Source organism: Diabrotica undecimpunctata, chromosome 3 (genome assembly GCF_040954645.1).
Source record: "Diabrotica undecimpunctata isolate CICGRU chromosome 3, icDiaUnde3, whole genome shotgun sequence".
NCBI classification, from domain to species: domain Eukaryota; kingdom Metazoa; phylum Arthropoda; class Insecta; order Coleoptera; family Chrysomelidae; genus Diabrotica; species Diabrotica undecimpunctata.
This window is the reverse complement of record NC_092805.1, coordinates 36,401,105-36,420,681: the sequence shown is the minus strand read 5'-3', so window position 1 is coordinate 36,420,681 and position 19,577 is coordinate 36,401,105. Positions and strand designations below refer to the sequence as shown.

Here is a 19,577-nt window from a genome sequence, read left to right as displayed (position 1 = left end):
CAGTTTGGTCGAACTAATTTGATCAAATATTTGTCCTTCTAACACGGACTTTAGTCCCATAATATTTATCCAGCTTTTCTTTTGTTACCGAGTTATTCCTCAAATTATGTTTAATGAGACATCGAAAATCGTTATTCCCCATATGTGTCATTTTTTCAAACAAATCAACTTAATGCAGCTGTCAAAAATATTATATTGGCTGCATTGCCCTAAAATTTGAAATTTAAAAAGGTTACGCTTTCTAGAACTAATATTTTTTGAGATAGCAGTGCCCTAATCGGCGCAGGATGTTACTTCTCATACTACCAAATATATTAATAAAAATATATATGCATACGTACATAGTAATAATAAAAATAATAAAAAACGTTTTATTTGACGTTTATGCATGCGCCTTCGTTTGTAGTTGGGAATATTTTATGTGAATAAATAACATTTTTCCTTTAGGCTAAAAAATCGGTGTAAAATAGAGTATTTATGAGGCTTCAAATTTAAATAAAATAAAGTTTTCATATGTGTACAGTTGATATTATTCTATTTTGTTAATTCCCTTTCTATAATCAGCATTTATTTCCTCAAAAATATTCTGTTAGACTAAAGTATGCAGATTTTTAATATTTTATTGGTTTGGTTTTTAATCACAATTATGACAAATGATAATATTGTGTTTATTTTAAATATAAATATAATAGATCTAATAACTTGATATAGTTAGATTGATAATATAATAAGTGGTTGGTACCCTGGCATCACAGCTCGAACTAAATTCGTCAAAGTACAGTACGAAAAAGTGTTATAAAAACCAGAATCTGAAAAATATAAACCAATGAGGAGATTGAAATTAAAAAAAAAATAAAGCACTTGGGGGTTGCGACAATTTTTGAAAAAAATGTAACTTTTATAAGAAAAAATAATGTTACTATTAATTGAATTAAAAATATTTGCGGCCACTGTTTGACTGGCAACCTAATATCAATGTATTCTCATAATTTTAAATGTATGTACAAATGTGAGCTTGACTAACTTTATTATGAACATAGTGATCCTGCAGTGGGATCTTAGGCTAGTAATTTTTACTTTATTTTATAGTCTTGTGTACCATATCTTCTTAAGGTAGTTGCACATATGCCAGTCCATGGCACAAAGGTTCGATGTGCAAATTACAGCACGAGAGCAGAACGCCATAGATCTAGATGGCATTGCTCGACATGTCAAGTAGGTCTTTGCTTAACAAAAAACTAGAATTGTTTTTCTAAATTTCATCAAAAGTAACTTTTTTACTTCTTTTTTTATATTGTAATGTATTGTTGTCATTCCCTAGTGGTCCCGTATAAGCACCAACTGTTTTTTTTTTGGTTTATAATAAACAAAAATAAAAGTTTCACACAAAATATAATTTGTTATCTTTATTTGTATTAGTTATTCAAAACCAAACCGAAAAAATTTCAAAATAATTAAATCCGTCCGCAAAGGGTTAAAACGAGGAGCGGAGGATTTTATATTTTCTAGTAAGATAATATCCTTGCAGGATTCTACTTGAGGATCAAATAATGGTGAGTTCTTAGCCACTACCTCCATTAGCAATTCTTCTTCTTTGTCAAGTTATTATTTTTAATAAGAAACCATGTACAAATTAGTGCTGCAACAGAAATGTCGCGCAGCTACCGACCACTACTGCTCTTGAAGTAGACTGACGAGACGCAGATAGGCGACATTTGTTTGTCGCTTGTCTTTATCTCGGACATGCACAACGACATTAATATACTAGCATTGCGAGCAGACATAAAGAGACCACAATCAGTCTTGCCTATATGTCGCCTGTCTCGGTTGTTTGTTGCGGAATGGTACCGTTAGTCATCTTATCGGGTGAGGCACTACTTATCTCTGGCACTTGATCGTGTGATCTTTTTATCAAAACATACTCTTTCATTAAACTCCATCAAGAAGACATGTCATGAGAAGCGATCAAGAGTCGCATAAAGAAGAATTCTTGAAGGAATATATGGACCAGTTAAGGATAACACCACACAATAACACAGAGTAAGAACTAACCGAGAATTAGAACAATTATATAACCAGTCAGATAGAGTAAAAATAATAAAGACAGAAAGATTAAGGTGGGCGGGCCATGTCAAGAGACAGGATCAGCGTGTCATACAGCTGGTGTGCCAGCTGTATGACACGCTGCATACCGCTAGGATGACCAAGGATTACTATTTTGATCACTGTGGAGAAATATTGTTGCAAGTGGAGGCAAATTGTTAAGTCAGCGAAGACCCACCTCGTTGTAGTGCTAGAGAGAAGAAGAAGAAGAAATCATGTATTCTAGATAAAAACCATCAATGTTCTTATGGGTATTTTAAGAATTTACTTTTCTACGCAAGTTAGATCGACAAAAACTACAGGTTTCAATTTTAATGTCTGCTGTACTCATAATTAGGATACCAGGAACCAGATATCGTAAAATACATTAAGATAGGACGTCTGAGGTGGGTAGGGCATGTAATGCAGATGGAACAACCTGATCCAGCTAACAAACCCTTCTTGATATACTCATTGGTCAGAGAAGAAAAGGAAGACCTACAACAAGGTTCCTGGATACACGAAGTACGAAGACATGAGAAATATGGGAATACGTGCTTGGAACGAGAAAGATGATGGATATGGATAAAACTTGGTTTCCCGATCTGCTGGATATTTGACTCATGTATCCTATGACGTTTCTTTCGTTTACACGGATTTATCTTCGGTCTCACTGTCATTCGGTTCCTGGAAGTGATTTTTGCAGGTTTTGGTTCATCACTGTCCACACTTGCGTAGGTTTCTTTCCGTCCTACTGCATAGACCTACTATGATGGAGTTCAACCTATCCAATCCTTTTTCGGAGTCCATTTTGACCCGGAGACTTTCATATATTGATGTTGATAAAATTATTATGAAAAGACAGAAATACAAAATTACGATGAACATAGAAACATATAGAAAATACAGAAAAACCAGTCATACGTAAGACACTACAAAACACAAATTATAGATTGATTTATTCACTATATATGGGACAGATTGGATGTTTTTTAAGGTAGGAGAGACTTTCTTTTAATTAGAACTGTACCATTTTTTGTGTAAACCTCACTAAAAGTGCACTCGCATGAGCAACCAATTCATTATTTGTTATAAATTTAATTTTGTAACTAATGAAGATAGCGTTCAAACACTAGTTCGCACATTTAATACAGGAGTAAAAGAATTTGACATGACGATTTCAACTCAGAAAACTAGAACAAGAGTAATTAGTAAATACCGAATAAGATGTAAACTGGAAGTCAATGGAGTTCTCATTGAACAACTAATGAAAATAAAGTACTTAGGGATTACACTGTCCAGCTATGGAGACGTTGAAAAAGAAGTAAGAGCCTAGAATAGATTAGCAGGACGCCTTAATAACACTATATGGCGTAACTGACGCATTAACTGTCAACTGCCAAAACACAGAGACTGTTGCAAACAGCAGCAATGACAATACTGAGAAGAATTACAGGAAACACCTTGAGAGACCGCATAAGGAGTGACGAGATAAGAACAAAATGTAATGTACAGGGAATAAACGAGTGGACACTAAATACAAAAAAGAATGGAACAATCATATCAGTAGAATAGCGGACACAAGAGTCGTTAAAATAGCAATGCTAACAAATCACCAAACGGTAGAAAAAGTGTTGGCCGACCGCCCAAGAGATGGAGTGACAATCCATAGAGGCAACAATCCCCCAAGAACACACAAAATTGCTTATAGCAAAGAAGAAGAAATTTACTTTTATATATTTACTACATTCTGTGTTTATATGTTGGATTCTTAGCTTTATCTAATGTTTATTTGAAGTTTATAAGTACAATATCAAATCTGATTTCACAGTTTTCTTTGATTTTCTAATGTCTTAAAGCTAGTTGTTACACTTACACAGTTTTACGACTAACTTTATTCCATTTCTCGAACCATATATTTTTTTAATATTGGTTAATTCCACACCTCCACAGAGTTATATCACATGTTGGGCTTGGGCCTAACCAATTATCTGACTCCAAGCAGATTGATCTTGAGCTCCTTGTCGCTATTTTTTGACTCCCAGTTTCCTCAAATCTTCGCCAACACCGTCCATTCAGCTAAGACGAGCATTTTAGAAGTCTTCTGCTTCCTGGAGTTCCTCGGTAGAGTTTCTTAATCGATCGTATGTGTGGTATTCTTTATGTGACTTCTTAATCTGACTGCTTTGATTTCCGGTACCAGTGTCGGGTACTCCATACATCATGGCCATTCTGTTGTTACTTATTATACGCCACATCCCTTACCTGTGAATAGCTCGCTCGATTTTTCTTAAAAAATTCCTCTCCCGCCTACGTAGTTAATTTTCACTCCTCCCTTGCAGTCCAAGTTTCTGTCCATACAGTACTAGCAAAGAATATAGACGCATATGCGTCTATATTCTTTGGTACTAGATATAGGTCTTACTTCTAGTTTAAAAATTTTTATTTTTGATATTCCCAACTAGCTTTTAAATATTTTATTTAGTGCGAAGAAATACTACTCTCAACTGCTATCCTTTGCCCTTATTTCTTCTTCGATTGAACTGTTTCAATCAGTAGTAGGTATTTACGGATTATTATTACTCAAGTAGGTATTCCCTTTGCATATTTAATATTTTCAAATACAGCAATCTGTTATAGCTGTTTTTTCCATAATTTTTTGTGTAATATAAAATCAGAATGATATTGAAAAGGTAAGTAGGTACTGAATTTCATTTTAATGTGAGTCGATCCGAAAGCCATGCAAGCCAGCAGATTCACTTCGATGTGGGTTTCATAGTTTGAATCTCGACAAAGAAAAACAATTAAAATCCAAAATGGGTCTGCGATTTAAACTAGAATATGCCGGTGGATCGGATCGGCCGATGGATGAGCAGTACCACAAGAGATAGAAACTTACTACTGGGTGCTACTCATTCCAATCATCTATACCGGAATGCGTTGAGACGCTAGAAAACGGTAAATCAATTATTTCATACTATAATTTAAGAAAATATCGTGTAAAACTCATCGTTTAATAAATTGATATTTTTTATTAACGTATATACTTATATTTTATTAACGTATATAAAATTAATGGTATCATCCCATCATCATAAATATTCCGATTTTAGACGATTATTTTCATATTTGCATTTCCCCCTTTTTACATATTTTGTCACCTAAATATAGCAATTTTTTAATGTTAGGACTAAATATAAAATGTAGATTTTTATTTTTATTGCTACCATTCAATTAGAGCTAAATTTTAACGTAACAAATCTATCACATTACATAATGGTTGGTTTGAATCATCCGATCCGTTTCGTGGAAAATATTTAAAAATAAATTATGGAAATATATAAAAAAAAAAATAAATACCTGATAAAAGTTTATTAAACATTTCCAAGAAATAAGATATGACTCTCGAGACAGTAAATAGTGTAATTTCATTAGGAGAAAATCATGAAACAATATGAAGCTACAAAATAGAGAACAAGTAAAATAAAGCATTAGGAATGTGGTGATAAGAAACCTAGGAAAGAAAGTAAAACATACGAAAATTGTGGAAACATAAAAGCCAATGAAAAACTGTAAAAAGAAATGTATAATGGTTGATAGGATAAAAAATATTTTCAAGTGAAAACAAGATTTAACGGAAATGGTATATGTATATATACCTCAGAGACGTTTAATAGTACACACAGACATTTTCCATTTAATCCACAAACAAGACAATAAATAATAGGAAATGGAAATAGGTACCTATATGCTCTATAGTGAATCCGTCTACGTAACCAGTTATAAACATTTCTAATTTTTTCTATTACGCTATCTGAAAAGTAACATAGCTTGATAAGAGTAACTCGCAAACATAAAACTACTAACTACCCTTCTATTACCTTGATCATAAGTGGTATTGGTCATTGAACTCAACTGAAATACATGCAAATTTTTAAAATAAATTATCAACCAATAAAATTATTATGTACTACACCACTGTCTTTTTGTACCTATTGACTTATATTGTAGCTGTAGCACACCAATTAACTTGAGATGAATAAACTTGGGAACCAAATATTAGGATAATGTAAAAACGATGTAAATCTACCAAATAATTCACTTTCCAAACATAAAAATAAGAATATTAGAATCTGTTCTGTAAATATTGATTAGTTTTTACTCTATATGTGTGTGTCTAATATTCCGCCACCGTGTTTTTAGAATACATTTTTTGAGACAAAGAAAGACCCATTGTTGCCGTTATCATTATTGCCCCATAAAGAATCGTGTGTTAATATTGTCCTGCATCAAAATAATCTATATTTATTTAAATAAAGTTTCCACTTTCACTGAATCTGAAACAAAACTGATACTAGAGACATGGCAGACTGGACTGTATACCATAACTTACGGTTTTAAAGAAAACTAGCGTATGGCAAAAGAAGTGGTAAACCAGGACAAAATCTTGCTGTACAAAATTTAACGTGAGGAATTTTGAACTGAAACGGATCAATATATGCACAGATAGCCAAGCAGCCCTAGGGGCTCTCATATCCCATAAGCTGTGCCCTACGCTAGTGTGAGAATGCCGAAAGGAACTCGAAAGATTGGTGGAACTTGACAGTATGGGTTCTAAGTCATCGGGGAATATATGGCAATGAAAAAGCTGATGCACTTGCCAGAAAAGAATCAGCTACAAAAACTTCGGCCAAAAAGCATCGTCCGCGACCGAAAAACGCCTGGATCCCGAAGACAATATAACTCACATTGCGAAAATATATCCGATCAAACACATGGCAAGATGTATAGTGGACAGGTGTGTGCTGGTAGGGCTGAACTACTGCGGAAAACAAGCAGGAATCAGCTCAGAGTCATAACAGGCTTCTTTACTGGACAGGCGCTAGTTAAGGGACACCTGCATATAATGGGAGTGTTTCATGGAGACTTGATCTGCATACCCTGTAGTAGAGATCCTGAAACAGTCAACCATATTTTACATGACTGCGAGGCATTGAATCATAGGGGGCAAACACTTTTTGGAGAGAACGAAGTGACTCCAAATATATATGGTCCCCATTCACGAGATCCGTATAAGCTGGTGCAGGTTTCCAGAATCCTGGAATGGGTATCATGAAGGAATGAAAGATGTACAATAAACCAATTGGCTGAAGTATGACCGCTTTATAACAGACGGCTTCCAGGAAAAAAAGGCCAAGTACTCACAATATATTTTTGTATGCTTTGTTCTAGATTAAGATTTAAGTGAGACAAATCTTTGAAATAGCCTTATATCAGGAGATTCGACAATGTTCGTAGTAATTTGACATTAGTTTCACCTGCAGCTCTTATAATTGACTCACCAATGTGTAATCAGCTATTAAAATATATAGTAAATCAAATGCAGAAGTTAAACATATAAACGACTGAAAAATCCTTGATCTATGGAAAACATAATAAATTTTGATGATCCGACTAAGTAAACGATGCATTTTGTTATGTGATCTAAATGTTCATGTATGTAACTATCGAAATCTTATCCGTTTTTTGATGTACCTTAATTTTCTAAATAGGTAGATATACAAAAAAAACCATCAAAATTCTTGTTTTTTTATTTTTCAATTTTTTATTAACGCTTTTTGATGCTGTTCTCTGATTTAAGTCATTCTTTTGTATATTTACTAGTTTAAATTTTAAGAAAAAAATAAGAATTTGGAGGTTAATTCGCCACGTCCCTGAGACCCTTACTTGTGACGTCACTTGCACTCTCACAAGTTTGTGACTCGGGTATTGGCGGTTAAGCATTTCTTCTTCCTCTTCTTTTTTTCCTTATTACTAATGACTGTAAATAGTTTGTATCTTAATATCTTTACAGAGGGTTGGATTTATTGTCTTTTCCAAAATGTAAATATTGAACATTATAATCATTTAATATTAAGTAATCCAATGTATCATATTTCTATGTAATATATTTAATAAATGCAGTGTATATAATTTTACTTGTACTATAAACCAAATTTTAATTATCCCAATATTTTCACTGTATTTCATGTATTTATTTAATGTATTTCTTGTATTTAATGTTTTATAATTAGTAACGAGAACGGTAGAGTAGGCAGGGTCTGTTTAAAAATCAGTATACAGGTCAGCCAATCTTTTCTAATCTTGCCAACCTAATTTAAAAGTTCAAACAGCTGTCAGTTCAGTCAGTTGTAAAAATGAGTCTTGTTTTGCTTTTAGGGGAATGTTCAATTCAAATACTGGATTTCTGAGGCTGTGAAATGGACCCAAAAGATGAAATCGAGATTAAACTCCTCCTTAACTATCCATTCATATCAAAAAGGGTTGAAGATGATTTAATAATATACAAGGGAATAATTGAAGTAAATGTAAGTACCTATAGCAAATTTTTTACACCATAAAAAAATAGTAGTTTTAATACAAGAAATGCTGTCTTCCTCCCTTAAAATCCAATCTGCTCCTAATGTAGTGAATTAATTAATCTACAATTTGTGTAGTCTCTTCTGTGTGTATCTTGTGCGTTTTCTATATGCTTCTATGTTAATTGTAATTTTGTATTTCTGTCTTTTAATAAGTTTATTTCATCATTGAGGAACTTACAAGTCTACAACCCATTTCCTAGTTTCTACCGAAATTAAATCAGAATTAAAAATAAGTTTTCATTTTTTCATTTACTTATTTAGTGACCTGAAAACCAATTTTTGAATATTTCCATGCAAACATTTCCCCCCTTTTTAAGAGCCGTATCCATACATCATTTAATAGGTTTCCAACTCATCAATAAATAAATAACACCTAATTTTCATAAATATACCTACTTACCTCTAGAATAAATGTAAAGATCTTTATTAATACATCATGTATATGGTTACAAACAATAACATCTATTTAATTTCCAATTAATCACAACACAAGGCAGCTTCTAGACGGTCTCCTCAAGAAACCTCCCCTTTTGGGTCAATGTACAATAAGCTGAACATCTACATACAAAACTTTAGCATAAGTGAGTGTTTGGTACACACCATATTTACAACAAACCTTGTACCGGAATCATTTTAAAGAATGTACTTTAGTGGTGGCCTGATGATGACCAGAAAACTGTAATGGTCAAAACTGGTGGTCGCTAGCTAAATAAATAGATTGTGTTAAGTCTTAAATTTATTTCTACAACCAAGTTTAAAATGGACTCACATGGCCAGTCAATTCATTATTTGCTTCTCTATTTGTTTTGTATCTGAAGACATACATTTCAAGATGGCTAAAATAGATACCACACTACAGTTAAATATATTTTCTTTTAGGATGAAGACTACCAACTAACCATTAAGCAAAGGTCTCAAAAAAATTTCATTTTAGAAGCAGGAGAAAACTTGAACTTCATAGATGCAGAATTTAGTAACAGTATACAAACTACTGCTACAGATATAGTGATGGTTTTAGACATGCTTAAGAGCCACATTTCCTTGAAAATTCCAACAAATAAACTTACCAATCACAGTGATACTTATAGACAAGTTTTATATGAATATGTAGAATTCACAAAGTTTTATTTAAACTTAAAAACAAGTTATTTAGCCTATGATTTGAGTAAAATTAATATAACAATGTTTGATGAATCAAATAGGGAACATAGTGTAGAAATAAAAGTGAATTATGATGACAGAAACATTTTTGAGGTAGTAGAATATGATTTACCTTGTGAAATGGAAAAATTTCAAAAATCTTCCAACTTAAAAGTAGTGTATAACCAGTTCGTTGAGAATGTTGAAAGGCTGCAGCTCTTTTTTAATTTAATGGAAGATTTTGATAAAAATTGCAATATCTTGGATCCTGTACCACCAAAGAAGAGATACAACTTTAGAAGAATCTGGCTAGGTATATTTAAAATTCATTATTCATTCACAAACTATATAAGAAAAAGGTTAATAGTAAAATAAAGGTAGAAGGTATCGGCTCTGTAGTGATCCTTTAAAAAGTTAACATGCTCCTTTTCTAACTTCTTGGTTGCACTGTACTGAAGATGACCAATATTCAGAAATACAAGTCGATTCCATCGATATTACGTCCGTCGGCAAATTCAAACAGATAATATTTGTATGTTATGAAATTCAAGTAACCGATGTCCAGGGACGTCTTGTGATATTGGTTGTTTCACCCACACAAATTTTTTGATAAAAGTATTAAATCATAAAATAACAATGTGTAATGTGTATATTATAGTCAAAGAGCAGAAAATCTGATTTTGGAAAAACAAGCAAAACATTATATTTCTTTGTTTTTTAAATGGTTGAAAGTGAAATGTAAAAAAAATTATCACTCTACCACCCTGTCGGAAAAAATACTAGGTGATACAACGGCATTTTCTATAGGGCTTTTTAATGCTTCTCATTTGTTTCAGGCACTTGTCATATGTCATACAATTTTACTATATCTACCTCATACGTCTTTGGTATGTATAGTTATTAGTATATACTAGATACCAATAACGTATGACGTAGATATATTAAATTTATATGCCATATCACAAGTGCCTGAAACATATGAGAAGCGTTGAAAAGTCCTATTAGCGTTTAACAATGACATACATAGATGAAACTGTGGAAAATTATTTTACATTTAAGAAAATATTGTTTTAAACAAAGTTAACAATTTATAATGAAAAACTGAGTTGTTTTATAATCATCATATTAGCATACCTTGTCTAAAATATTTCTCCTTTAGGCGAGCTCTTATCATCGTCATTATCCACCAGATTAATAATAAGTTGTCCATTGTTTGAAAATAATTGTCCTAGTCTTATGTACTCATTTTCTACTTTCACTACAAGGTTTACTGCTTTTTTCCAGTCGGCACGTGTAATCTCCGATAGTTCATATCGAATTAAATCTACCACTTTGGCGTCAAATTTTGGAAAACTATTTTTCCTCCGAACCCGTTTTTTTACTTGTCCCAAATAAGTTTGATAGGATTGAATATGCAAAAATAAGATGGTAACCCTAAACAGTATGGCCATGTTGTATTGCAATAGTGTCCAGTATATATTGTTTCTTATAAGTTTTAGTACGAAGCACTTCAAGTAACTGTTTCTTATTATACTTGTCTTCAAAATACAAATCATTATCTGAGAGGAAATCTTTTAGTTCCTGTTTTGAAGACGCACTGTTAGGAATTTTTTTGAGAAGCCTTGAGTGGTAGCTAGCATTGTCCATAACTATCACACTGCCCGGTCTTATATTGGGATGTAGTGTATTTTAAACCATTCTTCGAATATAGTAGAATTCATATTCTGATGATAATCCACACTACATTTTCCTATTTTTTTTATCCGCAAAGCATTAACCCATTTGACACCCAACCATTTGCAGATCCACAGTGCACAATAATCATCCCAGAACCTTTCGGTCTCATCTAAATAATAGATAGTCCGCTGTTGGTCTCGATATTCTTGAAGTGTTTTTAAATAATCTAAACGCCAGTGTACTATCCTCCTACTTTCCATAATAGCCACCCGTTTATCAACGATTTTGTATTTGAACCCAAGTTTTTTCAGTCGTCTATGTAAAGTGGTTTTAGGGCAGCTTCTTCCCATCACAACAAGCTTCTTGTATATAATATCAATTGTTGGTATTACATTTTTTTTGTATTCCTTATAAACTAAATTCCTTAAACATTTAGCAGTCACGATATTAATTTTGCTTAGATTTTCCAGCATCCAATCTTTTTTTTCTCTTTTTAACACCACTTTTCACGATGTCGCTAATGGTAGAATACGGAATTCCTGTTAGAAAGGCCGTTTTTCTTATAATAGTGCCTTTACAACTATTTTCAGGATCATGCTGAAGATTTTTGTAAACATTCATACAAATTCTCTTAGATTGTTCATTCAAAACAATCTTTTTCTTTGGAAGTCTGAAACACTTTTCTATAGTTACAGTCTCAGTGTCATTGTTTTTTGTATCACTTACACTTGAAAGATGGTTGAGTACTATATTTTCTCTACTACTACTTGGGTTCTCTTGCTCCGATGCACGAAAAACTGTAGGTGATTTTTCCCATGGTTTAAACATTTTCTTTATACACAAATAGACAGTTTCAAAAAAACAAACAACAAAAAAATACTACAATTATTATAACTACTCACAACAAAATTTCAACACAACTCAAAATTAAAGCAATGCACAATGCACATCTATCTATAAACAAGCTATTATAGTTGCAAAGATACAACTAAACTAAACATTTGCAAGTCCAGTCCTTTAGATAAGGCACATGCCGGTATTTTTACAACCGGATTACTTATCGTAAATCAATCAGTTTAAAACTTGAAAATTGATACTTGGGCATTAGTACAGTTAAAATTTTTAGACGGAATATTAAGCAATATAATTGAAACTTTTTTCTACTTTTAAGGACAAAAAAGCAAGTTCATTGGCGGAACGTAATTCAAATTTATTCTTCACATTATATTTGAAGCATTATTTGGTTAAAACATCTTATTTTTGGTGGTAAAAATGACTGCATGAGTCAGTTACTTTTGTAGCAGTTACCCAGTTTTATCTTAAGTAACAAATGAAAAACAAGGAAACATTTGAGAAGATAATAAATGTTTGGAAATTTCTACTGACTGTATATCATAAAAGTGCTCTGCAGTGACTACATGGTGTCTAATTCACAAAACACTAAAAAATTGAGCGTACATAATGGACACATGGTCTGTGAGAAGAAGGTAGTATTTTTGTTCATAGTTTAAAATTTGATTTTATATTTTTGTTTTTATTTTAAAACTTTAAGATTGGAAGCTGATAATGATGCAAGGCTTATAGAACTCATAATTCTGGGTCTGGGGAAATTTTTTTAAAAATTAGGGTTAAAGTGCTGAATTTTAAGGCACTTTTTGCACACTTTTGAGTGCCATTAAGACATTCAAAATTTATTTTTATTAAAGTATTTTTACTTTTCTAGCAAAAAAATAGCAAATTTTAAAGTCCAAGAAGTGCAAAGAATATATGTAGTTTAGTTTTTGAAATTAAAATAGCATAAAAAAAGGCGAATAATATTGGTTGTTTAGTGATGGATGCGGGATGTCCCATCCAGTTCTTTGTCCAGCATTTTGTCCCGCGGGAAGGGAAGGGATAGCTATTTTTGCTGCGGGACGGTAGAGCGATTTTTCTACGGGCAAATAAATTTATTATTCGACTACCTTGACAAAAAAATGAAGTTAATACTGACCAAAACAAGCACAAATAATGCAATCTTACTAAAACTTTCTTTGCAGTTAGATCTTCTATCTTTCAAAGCCAATATGGCATTGGAAACAGCCTTAGTTGCCAAGTTAGCATCAAGAGATTTTGTTTGTAGAAGTCAGCTTAGTGGCAATGTTAATTTTAGTATGTCAATCAGTGACATCATTGATACTAGAAACTGAGATGTGCATAAATAATTAAGCAAAGTTGATGCAAGTGTGGCAGTCCTGGGATCCTTCCATGTTGAGATAGATGTTTGTGCTTCAATTATATGCAAAATTCCAGATCTGGATTGGATTACGTTTTCATGGCATCGGAGGCACTTGCCTACTTAACAAAATAAAAAACCTTTTTAACATGTGCCTTTTGGATAGTAATATACCCGACAATGCTGTGGTAATTCTATTGTACATAAAAGAAGATCCCCATGAATTAGAAAACTACAGACCTATAAGTCTTATTAGTCACCTATACAAACTCCTTACAAGAATAGTAACGAATCGTCTTGAGAAAAAACTTGATTTCTACCAGCCAATAGAGCAACCGGGATTTCGTACCGGATTTGGAACAAACATAGTTTTGTTCTCGGACAACCTCAAGGTACAATGCTACATGAACTTCAGTTAGTGTGTGCCAGTGTGGGTCTTAAAATAAACGTCTCCAAAACAAAATTCATGACAAACCTAGTACCTAGCGGAAATATCAATATTGGAGACAATGAAGTAGAGCTGGTAGAGAAGTACATATACCCTGGACACGAAATCAAGATCACAAGAGACAACCAAACATGCGAACTACTAAGAAGAATAAACCTAAGGTTCATTCACTCAGCTCGTGCATATTTTGACAGATTCATGGCTGGAAACCTACAACACAAAAGTTCCTATCTCACAGTATTAACAGCTTAAATAAACTTTTATTACAGACTTCTTTCATTGAAAAAAGAAAAGTTATTCCAAATAGTGGAAGTGTATACTAAACCCATAAAATTTTGGGTAGTATATATTTAAAAAATATTTTTTAGTTGTTATAATTTAACATAACTATTTATTATATGGCGCAAATAAATAAATATTGATTGTCGGTAATTCGTAAAGTTTTCTTTTATTTACTATTTAGGTTGTTTACTATTAATATTGGCTATGAGTATGTGTGTTTGGTTGTATAGTAATTTCCAGCCACTCCAGTCTGTCAAGAAGTAACTAACTTCGCAAAATAATAATTACTAAATTCACTAGACAGTTCGGACTGGGAATAGCCAACCGAATATAGCATGGGCAGCTTATGCAAAACTCAAAGACATCTTTAAAAGCGATATACCAATTTCTTTAAAACGTAAAACATTTGAACGATGTGTGTTGCTTGTGATGACCTATGGTGCAGAAACTTTGACATTGACAGCTACTTCTAAAACGCTCCGAATAGCTCAGAGGAAAATGGAAACGTCAATGCTGAGTATATCGCTTCATGACCGAGTTAGAAATGAAGACTTAAGACGAAGAACAGGAGTTACCGATGTAATTTCCCGAATTGCACACTGAAATGGAACTGGGTCGGACACGTCGCCCGAATAAGTAATGAAAGGTGGACGAAGAGATTACTTGAGTGGAGTTCGAGGTTACACAAACGAAGTAGAGGAGGACCCCCTACTTTTTGGACTAAGGATCTCAAGAAATTGGATGAAAAGTGCTCAAGATAGAGCACAATTGACAAAAATGAAGGAGGCTTGTGTTCAGCAGTGAACGCAAAGGGCTGGGTGATGATGATGATGATAGTCAGAAACATATTAAAAAGATAAAACAAAGGCCTAGAAACGCCTAAACGTCTCAATCTCAATCAAGTGTTCAAAATGTCCTCCTTTGTTAATTTGACAGTATCCTAAACGATAGTAGAATGCGTCTATTTCATTTATCCATGTTTCTGTAGAAATTAATATGGATTCATCGATAATTATTTTCCTTAGCTCTGCAATACTTGTTTTAGTTTTATAAATTCTGCTTCTCAAGTATCCTCAATAAAAATAATATTTAAGATTCAAATCGGGTGAACGAGGAGGCCATTGAATATTACCTAATCTACCTAGGAAATGTCTGTTCTAATCTATCTAGGAAATGTCTGTTCTAATCTATTTAGGAAATGTCTGTTCTAAATAACGCCGAATATTTACACTAAAATGAGCTGGAGCTCTGTCTTGCTGAAACCATATCTCATTAAAATTGGCTCCAAACTTGTATTTTGTAATTTAATATAACCGCCAGAAAATTTAACATGTTAATTTCCCCAAAAAAGACAAAATGCATAGTTACAGCAGCAAATTTACTAAGATGTAAATTGGAGCTGGAAGGTCAGATAATAGAACAAGTGATGGAGTTTAAATATCTAGGCATCACATTATCTAGCTACGGAAAGATCGAAACCGAAGTGGAAGATCAAGTGAATAGCGCAAACAGATCCGCAGGCTGCCCAAATGAAACAATATGGAGAAATAAAAATATCGGGAAAGTACGTGCGATCAAATCCAGATCGTCAGCGTAAGCCATAATCTGCGTTGATTTATTAAAGATTGTTCCCCTATTGTGTAACTCGGCATCTCTTATAGTCTTTTCTAACGCTATATTAAAGAGAAGGCACGCCAGCGCGTCTCCCTGCCTTAACCCTGCATATGTTTCAAACGCTTGTGACATATCGCCTTGTATTTGCACTCTGCAGATCACTTTACTCATAGTTGTTTTTACGAGCCTTATTAATTTATGGGGAATGGTTAAGTTCATTCATTCAAAGATTCTGAATTAAAAATTATAAATCAAAATTCTTATGTCGAAACTTTTTTAGGCGAAACTCTTTCAGTTATAATAACAGTTGATCCGTTCAGCTTAGGTCGGATGCCTACAATAATTTTCCTTGGACCAGAGAGAATGGTGGAGACTTATCGTATGACAATGAATAATAATCTGGAAAATTGGGACACGAACAATTGTATTTTTTCAGAAATACTGAAATTAATAGGTAAATATACAAGTAGATGAGTTTTTCCATTAGTGTGCAGATTATTGTTTTCCTTTTTTTTCTACAAATTCATGTTTTTTTATTAAAATATTGAAATAATTTAAGGAAGAGAATCAATTTTGGCAATTTATGCGCTTTGCGTCACAGTCCTAAACCAAACTATTCTTTAACATATATTATGATAATAAATATAAGTAATGAAAATGTATTCTTTTAAGAAATTTGATATTGTAGCGAGATTAAATAAAACGAGCGGTTCGAATTTATATAAATATATTTATTTATAATTTTACAGCACGATTATCTCTTATCAACTGAAAAAACTCCTAGAAGGTATGCTTATATATATTATAAAAGTCACTATGTACTAGAACATTCTGGAGTAGCCCACCTCTAATTCCGTTACAGTCCAACCGTTACACGGGCCACGCCGAATGCTTGTTCGTAACACCGCTCCCCTCTTAGATCTGAGCGTCCCGATCAGCAACTCTATATGTAGGCCCAGGATGGCGGAATCTACAGGACTCTTCAGCCTGCATGAACCCCTCAGAAAGAAATAACAGTCTACTGTCTTTGAAGGACGCCGGTCAAGTGATCTTGAAGATCACTTCAAGCATGCTTAGTGCATGGCCTATCTTGGGTAAGGCCAAATTCTTGATGTCGTAATTGCAGACGATTTTCTTCAAATTAGAGCACGCCATATATCATCGTAGGTTGCCCTGTCTGTATACGACTTCCTGGGCACCATATACAGCAAAGATCGAGGACCATTTTCTAATCTCAGTACTTTCCCAATTTTTTTAACTCGTCCAAACGACCGAACTTCTTATAAAATACGGATGAGATTCCTTTGGTCGTCTCAAGATCTTGGGCAACACAGTGGGCCAGAGAGACGTTATGCGGAACACTAAAAAGATCCTGCTGAACTTCTGTGGTCACGCCGGATGTAGCACTCTTTCTCTCTGCATACATAATTTGACATAAATTCATTAAAGCGATTCGTTTCTTGCATTACCAGGATATTCAATTTGTATTGTTTCATCGTGTTTGGAATAACAGAAAATGTATAAACATTGATTTAAATATATCTAAGAAATAAGGTTCGATGCATAAGACATTTTGAGAATATGAATAAAACATAAATATGTAAAAACTACAATGGATCAAAATGCTAATGTGCCGTCAATACATAAAAAATATTTTAAGAAAAAGACTAAGAAAGAAGTGGCTGAACTAGAAAAAATTAAAAGGAAAAGACAAACCTGAATCACGCTCTGACACCTGAGAGGGTAAAAGGAAATTATACAAGAAAAATGTGTTCATTATATCCTGAAAGGTATTCTTCTTGTACATCTGCTTGATCCTGATGGTTTTCATTGCCCATTATATCGTTACCAACATCTGCTAATTCATTGGACAATGATAAATAGTGAAATACGGCACATGCTCTTCTCAGATGCACAATCACCCTAATATTTCGCAGTTTTATGTGATATAACTGCTTAAATTTTTGCTTCATTTATCATTATCCCAAAACGATGTTCAATTATATACCTATTTTTGGATAACAAATAATTGTAGTTTCTTCTAGACAGGTTGCCTTTATCCTTAAATGGAGTTAATCAATGTTTAAGACATGGATATCCACTATCTACAATAAGAAAATAATTAGCTGTACACAGTTGAGGAAATGTTTGGTACAAAGGTGATACTCTCAAGACTCTCCTGTCATGTACGGAATTTGGAGGATATCTTATAAATATATCTCTTATTCTTCTATTATGGTCTTGTGCCTAAAACCAACAGAAAACACATGTACTTATACAAAAATAAACAATATATTTACAATTGGGGCTAGGGCTATGGAATAAATTAAAACTACTTATATGTATTCAATAACATACCTGTATAAAAAAAATGGTCCCTATTAAGATAGGAGTCTGGATCTTCTTGCGGTTTATTAATTTCAATGTGAGTTTCATCAATAACACCAGGAAAATCTTTATTTGCAGAATGGTGTTCAATGGCTACTTTTTATTCTGCATCTGGCCATGTGATTACATCATGCGACAAGATGCTCAAGAAATAAATAACCGTTATCACCACTGTTTACACTTGATATAATGGACTGTATTAATCTAATCACAATCACTTTACCGAAACTTAACTTATTACAATATTGGTAAATCAAAATTTATTCTTAAAAATACTGTTTGAGTGTTTTCGCTGGAATTGGTGAATCTTATCTCTCTCTCTCTCTCTCTCTCTCTCTCTCTCTCTCTCTCTCTCTCTCTCTCTCTTACTCTCTCTCTCTCTCTCTCTTGTTCTCTGTGTCATAGGTCGCTAGTTAAATACACAAGAAAAAGTTGCCGGATTGCGTTTACTTTATTATAATAAATCATAATTTGTCCAACCACTTTGTGTAAGCTGCTTCTTCTTCTTCTTTAAGTTTCATCTTCTATCGAAGGTTGGAAATCATCATGGCTATGCGGACTCTGTTGACTGCCGCTCTAAAAAGTTCTGCACTACTACATTCAAACCATTCCCTTAAGTTCTTAAGCCAGGATATTCTTCGTCTTCCCACATTTCGCTTTCCTCGGATTATAAGTTGTAATAATGCGTATTTTTGCCCCCTCATCACATGTCCTAAGTACTCAAGTTTTCGTGTTTTGATAGTTAATATTATTTCTGCCTCATTTCCTATCCTTCTAGTTACTTCCACGTTTGACATTCTTTGAATTCATGATATTCGTAGGATTCTTCTGTAACACCAAAATTCAAAGGCGGCCAATTTATTCAGATGGACTTGTTTTAGTGTCCACGCTTCCAAGCCATAAAGAAGAGTAGAGAACACGTAACATCGAAGCATTCTCAGGCGTAGTTCTAACCTTATATCCCGACAACAAAGAAACTTTTAAGTTTAATGAATGATGCATGTGCTATTTCAATGCGTGTCCTAATTTCTTTGGTTTGATTTACATCTGATGTTATCCATGTTCCTAAGTATTTATAGTTATTAACACTCTCAATTGCAGTATCTTCAATAGTCAATTGGATATTTGCATGTGCAGATTTAGTCATGATCATGCATTTAGTTTTCTTTAAATTTATCTTCAGTCCGTACTCATGACAGCGTTCATTAAGGCGTTGCATTACGTTCTGTAAATCATTGTTGTTATCCGTCATTATTATTGTATCGTTTGCAAAACGTAAATTATTCAAAACTTCTCCATTGGTAGATATACC

At 33.3% G+C, this 19,577-nt stretch overlaps 1 protein-coding gene across 1 annotated transcript in view; it reads left to right on the top strand.

The window, feature by feature from the left end:
* The window catches only part of Fancl (E3 ubiquitin-protein ligase Fancl), a 349,014-nt gene that overhangs the window by 312,296 nt on the left and 17,141 nt on the right, over positions 1-19,577 (top strand). The window contains exons 5-7 of the mRNA XM_072525735.1: positions 8,302-8,450; positions 9,384-9,957; positions 16,158-16,331. Of these exons, the coding sequence (XP_072381836.1) occupies positions 8,343-8,450; positions 9,384-9,957; positions 16,158-16,331 (856 nt within the window). The 5' untranslated portion in view covers positions 8,302-8,342. The remainder of the gene's footprint in view (positions 1-8,301; positions 8,451-9,383; positions 9,958-16,157; positions 16,332-19,577) is intronic.